General features: G+C 37.4%; 1 protein-coding gene across 1 annotated transcript; it reads left to right on the forward strand.

The window, feature by feature from the left end:
- Positions 1 to 1,296: 1,296 nt before the first annotated feature.
- Positions 1,297 to 6,458, forward strand: plk2b (polo-like kinase 2b (Drosophila)). The gene is made up of 15 exons (XM_072571203.1): positions 1,297 to 1,511; positions 1,857 to 1,964; positions 2,067 to 2,183; positions 2,296 to 2,425; positions 2,574 to 2,661; positions 2,750 to 2,845; positions 3,093 to 3,291; positions 3,403 to 3,550; positions 3,726 to 3,829; positions 3,958 to 4,102; positions 4,284 to 4,364; positions 4,470 to 4,629; positions 4,724 to 4,853; positions 5,113 to 5,223; positions 5,689 to 6,458. The coding sequence occupies exons 1-15, from the start codon at positions 1,323 to 1,325 to the stop codon at positions 5,878 to 5,880; spliced, it is 1,998 nt and encodes a 665-aa protein (XP_072427304.1). The 5' UTR covers positions 1,297 to 1,322; the 3' UTR covers positions 5,881 to 6,458.
- The last annotated feature ends 3,951 nt before the right edge of the window (positions 6,459 to 10,409 follow it).

Raw genomic sequence — 10,409 nt, forward strand, 5'->3', positions numbered from 1 at the left:
CTAATCGACATACATCAATTTTACCTAAAATCAAACCCATTTAGTTATTACAAACCCTAGAAGACTGAAATCATGAATTTTAAGTTTTTGTGATAAGTAAAATATAGAACTCAGGATGTAAACATTGCCGTATAAATTTTGCCGTACACATTGATCAAAATGAAAATTGACACGTTTTTAAATGAAAGGTTTTCTGTTATTCAGTGCCTCATTTGACTCTGTATTGCTGGAAACAATTCCAAGAAATCCCAGAAAGTCATCTTAGCTTGCATAAGGCAAAGATGAAGCTCACAATTAATGGATTTATAGTAAAATCCATTATGTTCAACAGATAAAGAACTGATAAACTGTAACAGTCTGACATGAATTTATATTAGGTAGCTCTAGAAACAGCAGTTTCTGCTGGAAACAATTCCAAGAAATCCCAGAAAGTCATCTTAGCTTGCATAAGGCAAAGATGAAGCTCACAATTAATGGATTTATAGTAAAATCTCTGATTTGTCTCGCTTTGAATTGATCCACTAGTAATAAAACCAAAAATGTATCCGACCTTTAATAAATGCAAAGCAGTTATTTATCTGGTCCCCATCTTTTCCCCTTGTAAAGCCACAAGCTGCTTATCATCGCGTGCGTGCGTGTCTGGCTACTTAATGTGTCGTTACAAAATAAACAGTTACGGAAACGCACAATGACAGTTTGATATGTGCAGCTGGAAAGGAATTATGTTCAACAGATAAAGAACTGATAAACTGTAACAGTCTGACATGAATTTATATTAGGTAGCTCTAGAAACAGCAGTTAACGACGTGTTCGGAGATAAAACCGAGGTATGGAGACAAATGGAAACAATAACGACTGTGAGATGATTGATAAAGTTGCAATGAGATGGACTGGACATTTAAACAGTCGATATTCCGAACAAAAATGCAAGCCCTCCGCCCATCTACATTTTTGCAAATACAAATTTTGTTGAGCGTACAGACAGAGAAAGGAACAGAATAACATAAGTAAGTATTTCACTATAATACAAACATCATCCAATGATGACTCTGTTTGGAGAGAATACTGTACTTGTCATTAAGGTCATTGATAGCTCTCGAGGTTGATAATCTGTCCAGCCAGCGCTGGTTTTGTCCAATCAGCTTTCGGGGTGGAATGATTGACATAGTCCTTAACCAATAAGAATGACGGTTCGGAGTGGTAAGGCGGTAACGAGAGTCTGCAGTGAATGTCATTGTGACGCGTTGAAGGGGAGGGTATAAAGGAGAACGCGCCCGGCGTTTTGGCTCATTCAGTCTGGAGAGCGCTGCTCCAAGTAGGGAATGGAATTACTGAGGACTATCACTTACCAACAAAACTCTAAAATGTGCGAACAGCCTCTTGGCAAGTCCGCCGAACACCGTGGTAACAAAAGGCAGGGAGAGTTAACATACTCCAACACCGAGATGTCCCGGATTATAACCGACCCCGCTACTGGCAAATGCTACTGCAGAGGAAAAGTGTTAGGAAAGGTAAATAGAAACTGCTTTTAGAGAGAGAGGAAAGGCAGGCGTACTCAACGCCTTACAATATTTGTAAATGTAGTTCAATCACTGAACGAATCCTGACAAAACTTCAAGTCGATCATCTCTGTAGGATTTTTGGTTGTGCATTATTGCTCCAGTCCGCAGTGTTCAGTTTAAGGCTTTTCAGTATAAGCCATTATCAATAAGCACTGCGTGTTTCATACAGTAACTAGCTTTTCTTTGCTACGAAATTGTCATCTGTTTTAGGTAGCAGTATAGCAAAAAAAAACTTAAATGTTCTCGTAATTATTTACATTTAAACCAAAACTCGTGCATTCTTTTCTTGCTCAGGGAGGTTTTGCGAAATGCTACGAAATGACTGACCTGACTACTAACCGTGTTTATGCTGCAAAGATCATCCCGCACTCCAGAGTGGCCAAGCCCCATCAGAGGGAGAAGGTGAGTTAGCTTATCTATCTATTTGAATTGTAGTTGGCAATGTTGCCACTTTGGTCAGATTGGTAGAAATCTAGAGGCTGAACTTTTAAAATTTCTTAACAGATTGATCGAGAAATTGAGCTGCACCAAACTCTTCACCATAAACACATTGTACGTTTTTACCATCACTTTGAAGATAATGAAAACATTTATATCCTGTTGGAACACTGCAGCAGAAGAGTAAGTATTGATCCTTTCTCCCTGATAATTAAACTTGAAGTGCAACATTTGCCTGTATCTTTTTTTTATATAAAAGATGTATAACTGTTTCATTGTTCATTTATATTTCTAGTCAATGGCTCACATACTGAAAGCTAGGAAGGTTTTGACGGAACCAGAAGTACGATACTACCTCCGGCAGATAGTATCAGGACTGAAGTGCCTACATGAACAAGAAATCCTACACAGAGACCTCAAATTAGGTATGACTATGTTGCTTTATAACTTATCTCCCCATCTGCATGTGGAAATTGTGGTTTAAAGGCATCAATGCCTCCAATCTCTTCCAAAGAAAATAATCAAATGGAAAATAGTGGTTTAAATTTTAAATTAGTTGCTTGTTGATTGCAGGAAACTTCTTTATCAATGAATCCATGGAACTGAAAATAGGAGATTTTGGATTAGCAGCAAAACTGGAACCAGTGGAGCAAAGGAGCAGGTAAGAAGTCCAGCTATACATGGAGTTTTGATTGTGGTGAATATTATGGAATTTGTTCAGTGCTAACCTCTACACTATATCCTTGCAGAACTATCTGTGGCACACCAAACTACTTGTCTCCTGAAGTTCTCAACAAACAAGGGCATGGCTGTGAATCTGATATCTGGGCATTAGGTTGTGTAATGTAAGTATTTGTGTTCCATTTTAGTTTGCTTGGATGTTTAAAGCACAATTGGGATAAATTGTAATCTTTTTAGTAACCAATGAGTTGCCTCACTATCAAATATAGGCACTGTATGTGGCTAATTTTATTCATGAGGGTTGCTCTAGGAATACTGAAGATTAAAATTCATCCCAACCTAATCATTTACCAAATTAGCTCACTGCTGCTCTGAAGGAACTGATTTAAAAAAAAAAATTGTTCATTAAAGGTATACAATGCTGTTGGGGCGCCCACCTTTTGAGACCACCAACCTAAAAGAAACTTACAAATGTATAAGAGAAGCAAGATATACAATGCCATCTTCACTGTCGTTACCTGCCAAACAATTGATAGCCAGCATGCTTGCAAGGAATCCAGAGGATCGGCCAAGTTTAGACGACATCATGCATTATGACTTCTTCACTCAGGTTTGTTGAATTGCAAGAATTCACTGTTTACTTCTATCCCTTTTTTTTACTTTTCTCAGTCTCTTTATAATTGTGCATACACTAAATGTAAACTTTGGCTCCCTATTACAGGGATTTATACCTGAGAGACTGTCCCAAACCTGCTGTCACTATGCACCAGATTTTCATTTGTCCAGTCCTGCCAAGAGCTTCTTCAAAAAGGCAGCTGCAGCACTATTTGGTGGGAAGAAGGACAAGGCCAAGTTTTTGGATAGTCACAGTAAGTGTAAAATTATGCTGCATTATGTGTTTTCATTGCTGAAACAATGGCTGAAGGCAGAATTAAAATTCTTGTCACCACCTTTCATTTTAGAAAATGCCTGTGCAGTTGTATAGAAATGTTTGTACTTGAACAAGTGCTTTGATGCACTAAACAATTTGTATTTCTTTTTTAGACAAACTAGGTAAAGATGATGTTGATGAAATATACAAGTTGAAGAATGATTTGAAGAAAATGTCACTAAATAACCAGTTGAGCAACAAAAATCGATCAGATGAGGTAGGTTGATCTCAGCTACCTTAATTGAAATGAATTGTTTTTAGTTGTATATTGAAACTTCAGTAAGGATTGATCAGTGCATGGATCCGCCAGTCTTGTAAAATTGATGTGATTTTGTTTTTAAACAGGAGTCAAGGTTGTCAAACAAATCACCAGTTGTCTACGTCAAACCAGAGACCCCCTCACCAGCAAAGGACAGTGAACAAAAGATCAGAGACTCTATTAGGATGATAGTGAGAGGAACATTGGGAAGCTGCAGCAGTAGCAGTGAATGTAAGTAGCTTGACATTAATCACATTATTAAAATGCAAAGATGGATGAGCAATCTAGTCCATTAAGCTTTGTATTTGTGAAGGAAATACATTTAGTGTAAACTTCACCACTACTTTGGAATATCTAAACTTTTTGGTTGACTATTTGCTGCACAGATTAATGATTCCTTCTTCGTTTCCAGCTCTGGAAGACAGTACCATGGGAACTGTTGCTGACACAGTTGCAAGAGTACTAAAGGGCTGCCTAGAAAATATGCCAGAAGGTAAGAACTGCAACCATTCTTTGAAATGTACTGGAGTTGAAGGTCAGAATTGACTATTTACCAGCTTTAACATTTTAAGTAAGTGTTATTTTGCTTCTTTTCCAGGTAACTGTCTGCCAAAACAGCAATTGAGTTTCTCCTTCCAGTGGGTCACCAAATGGGTGGATTATTCTAATAAGTATGGGTTTGGGTATCAGCTGTCAGATCACACAGTTGGAGTCCTCTTCAACAATGGAACTCACATGAGCCTACTGGCAGACAAAAAGTACGTAGCCTAATAACTGATTTGATTATCTTTTTTTCAATCAAATTGACCAGTATTAAGTTACTAACCTGCAACATATCTTTCCTGTTCTTAGAACTATCCAGTACTATGCAGAGTTGGGCCAATGTTCCATCTTTTCAGCACTTGATGTGCCTGAAAAACTAATTAGTCAAGTGACAATTCTGAAGTACTTTGCACACTACATGGAAGAAAATCTAATGGAGGTAAGAATCCCTAATGTTTCCTTGACTTGTGCATTGTTTAAGAATCTTGCTCCTAATCCTTTAAAGTTCTTTGCAACATTTAAGTTTATAATGTCGTCATGTAAGAAATATCTATCCCTGCTCCTCTGTACTTAATATAAAAAAAACTTGTGCTACCATCCTCTGCTTGCTGTTTAATGATTAGTGTAGTTAACAGTACTTTTTTACTGAAACTTTATAAAGCAGATATCATGAACAACTCTGATCTTCTCTTTTGCAGGGTGGTGATTTGCCTAGTTCAACAGATGCCCAGAAGCCCAAACTCTGTCTTCTTCAATGGTTAAAATCTGATCGTGCTCTAATGATGCTCTTTAGTGATGGCACATTCCAGGTGAGAATTATATGTATTTGGGTGGCATGTACTAGCATGTTTTAAGCTATAGCCTGGCAAGTCAGACGTAAGTCTAATTTAATTAATGCCTTGTTGACCAGAGTACCTGAAAGGTGAGACATCCTCCCCAGAAAGGAGATTGAATGACTAATATACTTGTTTCAATCTGCTGGCATACTGTATTAGCAAATGGTTGCAATCATGTGGTTTGACAATCTGCTCACCAGATGTATGAATTAAACCTGTGGTTAAGATGGGTCATATTGATATCTTGTACTGATTGAGCTAGTAACTACTTGAGTTTACCCACATTAAATTTACCCAAGATAAAGGAAAAATGGCACTTGCTGGAAATAAATTAAATCAGTTAGCAGCTAGAGAAATTTGATTGTAGAACATTTAATTGAAACAAAGTTGCTCATGACCTGAAAATTCATTTTTAAATCTTTCTGTACTTTTTCTCAGGTGAATTTTTATCATGATCATACTAAAATCATTATTTGCAACTACAATGAGGAGTACCTTCTTACTTATATCAATGAAGATAGAGTTTCTTCTACATTCAAGCTCTCCACATTACTGATGTCTGGGTGTTCACATGAACTTCGTAACAGAATGGAATATGCATTGAATATGGTGCAACAAAGATTTAATTAAAAATTGGAATGCAAAGCTTTTGCCTTGGCTTTGTTCAGTTTGGAACTGACCCAAGGTAACCATCTGTCAGGCGGTACGAAGAACTTGTATTTCGTTTGGTGTGCTGGGCCGGTACCAGACAGATGCATTTTACAATCCTGCTTTATTGGACTGACCTTAAAAGGGACAAGTACTTGAAATATGGCAGCTGCCTGAGGAGCGTCTGTATTTTGCATTGCAAAGAGAAATGATTCTTTTGCTGCAAAAAAAATGGCAGGATGTGTTGTGGTTCCCAAGAGCAAGAGGAAAGTGTGCAGCAGGTGAAAGTTGAAAGTATTAAGAGTACCTGGACTTTGCAAGTTGAAAGGACAAATTTTTTAAATGCAGCTAATGCTGCTGATTTAAACTGACTTCAGTTCTTTGAACAGAGAACTAAAAATTCAAACACATTTGCACCACGTTTTGTGGCTGGACATTTTCATTCCTTAATTTATTATGCACTGAGTATTTATTATTTATTGAACATCCTGCTCAATGACACTGAAATGCTGAGCAAGTCACATGTTTAAATATTAATAAAGATTCTTGAATTCATTGTATGAACTTGTATTGGCAAATTTTGGTGTTGAGTCTAATTTCAATTAAGTATGGCCCTGTCTCTGCATAGTACACAAATGGGAAATATTTGCTGCCTGCAAAATAACTGCACACCCGAATTGCACCTTGACTTTAAGCCTGATTTTGAATATTTGAAGTTCAATTTCACTTTGTCACAGCTCTCCATTTAGCTGGCTGGTCCAGTAACTGTAGTCCTCAAATATTATGATGGACCAAGCAATTGAACAAGAGTTGTGCTGCTTTTAACTGAAGGACTGTTTCAAATTTACTAAAATATGCAACATTGTAAGTGATGATTTTTCCTGACACTGCAATTGTACTGTGACTTTGACACCTTCAATCTAACATTGCTGTGTTTTTACTGGTCAGTTTATCTTTGTTAACCAGAGAATAGCCACAAACCTACTGCATGACAAATTTCACAATGAAAGGACAGGATATTTATGGATGGTGTTGTGCTGATGAGTTATCTTGACAAAATCAATATAATAGATTTTTGAAAAACCATAGTTTTGAGCCCCTTTTTTTTTTCTTGCAGTGATCTGTTGTAATGTTTTGAGGCACCAGTTCCAATTGGTCCCAATCTTGAACAGTTCTCTTCTAAAGTGTTCAAGTCATCTATGAACTTCAGTGAAGCTATCCATAATCTAATGGAAGCCATCCACTTGAGATTCTGATACATTATTCTGCTTTTTCCACCTCTGCACCTGTTATTTCCCCCTCAATGTCTTTTTGGGGGTCAATTGTGTCATGTGAAAGTAACTTGGCACAGACAGAAGACTCTTAGTCTATAGCTGTTTTATATGATGCTGCCTGCCAACATGTAGAGGTATCAGCCATTCTTAAAAACTCAACTGACTTCCTTAGTGAAACACACAGCCTGAGTGTTGCACATTTGATCAATTGTGCAAACGCAAGCTCCAGCATCGATATCCATGACTAAATTCAACAGTGAAGGAGCTGTTAGTATTGTAACTAGTGTATTTTATCTAATTGCAGGAAATTACATTGCCAAAGCAGCTCAATTAGAGAGTTGCCTTTTAAGAAAAGGGAATTATTTCAATTTGTGTAGAGACTTGAGTCATTCAGTTTGGTTTTGATTATATCTCTTCCAAAGAAATAAATCCTCCAAGTGTAGTTCTGGCATTTCCATGTTGACACTAGTCTTCCAATGGTTTTTTTATATTTCGCCAGCATAGCAAACCATTGTATAAAACTACAGTTGGCAGGAATTTCTGCTAATTGATTTAAATGTTTGTAGGTAGTTCCCAGTTTTCAACCTGTTAGAATAAGATTAATTTTTAATTTCACTTGAATGTATTTATAGTCAACACTGAACAAAAATCGCTATCTTTCTAACCTCCAGTAACATGGCCATTTAAGCTCTTTAGTGGCCAGTTGCCTTTGAAATAAGCACAGATATAGCAAGAATCCCAAGGTGCCTTTAGATCTACTTTGATATGAGATCAAAGTGGGTTACACTAGACGAGTTCAAGAAAGCTTTTGGCAAGTATTTTCTGATAGCTAGAAAATAGATGGAATTTTGTTTTCTAGGCATCTAGACATTGACCAGTGTGAGAATGTGTTTGGCACCAGAAAAAGCCAGGAAGTGGAAATTGTACAAAGTGTTTTAGTATTGAGGGCAGAGATAATTTAAGTGGATATGGAGTGGGAGGGCTTGAAAATGCACAGTTTAAATCTTGCTATGGTGCAGCAGAAATGAGGCTCTTGAGCATTTGGTTAATTTTGAGCAATTGACCCAGGGGATGATGAATCTGAGGGTTGGGCAAGAGAAAGTGACAGCTAAGCAGGGTTGTGTGAAGGTGAAGCTGGAGTTGAATATTTCTTTCAAACAAATCTAGACTCCAATAGATATAACTTTAAACTTCCTTACTCCTATAAGGCCAATCTGTTACACATTTTTGATTCCATATTAAATCTTGTAGTATTTGGATGACTATAATACCAACAGCTAAGAAACCAGTTTTGTTAAAACTAAAATTATTTAATACTACATTTGCAGCAGAGAATTTGGGCTCAGCAAGTTCGCATTAGTCTAATGACCAGATAATCTCCATATGATGTTACTTGATGAATAAATTTTGTCCAGAATACCAAGAACAATAATCTGCTCTTCACAAGTGATCTGGAATCCTTTTACCCCTGAAATGAGTGTGTTTCTGGTTAATGTCAAAGACAGCCTCTCCACAAGAAGCTGGAGGACGGCCTGAGTTTGTGAGTTCAAGTCTGCTTGAATCCAGAACCTTTAGACATGTGAGAGAACTACCACTTGACTTATACAAACCTCTTTTACTTATCTTCTCTATTGGCAAGAGATTGAATTTCCAATCTTCAATGAATTGTGCATACCAAGCATCATTTTTAGTATGACCAAGGTTCAGGCAGTGCCAAATTGCACCATTATTGTAAGGTATCCCCCCAAAATTCTTGCATTTATGTAAGCATCTTGTTAGAGTGTCCCAAGGTGCTTTCAAATCAATGAGGTATATTTGATGTAAAGTTAAAGGTAATACAGGAAATGCAGCAGCCACTAAAATGCAACAAAGTAATGTGATCAGATTTCTTTTTCAGTTGACGCAAACTATTGATTTTAAAAGTGATATGCTTTAACAAGAAATGTAACTAGTCAGGGAACATCCCTATTAAATCTTTGAGAACACCCACAATAAACAATGCAATTGTGATCCGGTTTTGCAATGCAATATACAACTATTTGTCAAATGTAAACTCAAACTTTTAAGTACTAATCCACTAAAAGATATAAATTGAACACAAAACATTTCTAAGCAGCTAATAACATTAGCTGCATAAGTATAACATTCAGACACACCTTGTAATGACGTAAATGGTGGGAAATGCATTGATGCATTTTTCTAATTTGCATCATGACGGCCAATATATTCTTGTAACTGGGAGTGAGGAGAAAGACTCTTAGTGGTCATACAGCGATCTGCAAGCACTTTTTTTTTTCTTTGTTTCTGCTTATCCCAGGTCCGTTTGCAAATAATTAATAGAGTGGGAGAGTAAGAGGTGTTGGAAAGTCTGGTCTGAGTCATTTAACTGTGGAGAGCATAAAGCCAAGAATCATCCAATCTAACAGTGAAAGTTATTTATCTGCACTCTCTCCAACAGAGAAATTCTAGAAAGAAACAAGAAATAGAATCTTCAGCTAAATTTTCTTGTCTCTGGCTTAGTGTAAACACATTGCAGCATGTTTCCTGCTGGCCAGCTGAGATCAAGTTGACCTGATGTGGATAACTGTGAGGTCATCTACTTTGGTACAAGGAATAGAAAGTGGGTTATTTCTTCAATGGTCAGACATTGAGAAGTGTGAATGTCCAAAGGAATCTGGATGTCCTTGGATGTAAGTCAGTGAGAGCTAACATGCAAGAGTATTTAGATATGGGAGTAATGATGTCTCACCTCAATTGTATAAAATACTGGTGTAATAAATGTGGAGTACTTTTACAGCTTTGGTCCCTTTACCTAAGAAAGAATATAATTACCGTAGAGAGAGTATAGCAGAGGTTCACTAAACTAATTCCTGGGATGGAGGGACTGTCCTGAGACGAGAGATTGAAGACACTTGTACTATCTAGAGTTGAGAAGAATGAGAGGTGACCTCATTGGACGGAATTCTTCAAGGGCTCACTAGAGTGGATGCAGAAAGGATGTTTCCCCTGACTGAGGACCTGAAATTGTCAACAAAAGAGTCACAGATACTTATCAGGCCCTGTCAATAATGTCTAGGATGCAGGGATTGGTGAGACTGGAATCCTGCAGGCCCTTCAATGGAAGACAAATGAACTACCAAATTTAAAGTGGTACAAGGGTATCAGAGCTGTCAGTCCCTAACCACCCAAGGGGAGCGAAGGACCAGAAGCAACACTGCCAATCACCATTGGATGGTC

The sequence above is a fragment of the Chiloscyllium punctatum genome, chromosome 1, assembly GCF_047496795.1.
Source record: "Chiloscyllium punctatum isolate Juve2018m chromosome 1, sChiPun1.3, whole genome shotgun sequence".
Lineage (NCBI taxonomy): Eukaryota > Metazoa > Chordata > Chondrichthyes > Orectolobiformes > Hemiscylliidae > Chiloscyllium > Chiloscyllium punctatum.

Coding starts and splice junctions, on each gene's coding strand:
- plk2b (XM_072571203.1), top strand. CDS start 1,323: ATGGAATTACTGAGGACTATCACTTACCAACAAAACTCTAAAATGTGC. Junction 3,551..3,725: donor CAAGTTTTTGGATAGTCACA/GTAAGTGTAAAA, acceptor TTTCTTTTTTAG/ACAAACTAGGTAAAGATGAT. Junction 4,630..4,723: donor AGCCTACTGGCAGACAAAAA/GTACGTAGCCTA, acceptor TCCTGTTCTTAG/AACTATCCAGTACTATGCAG.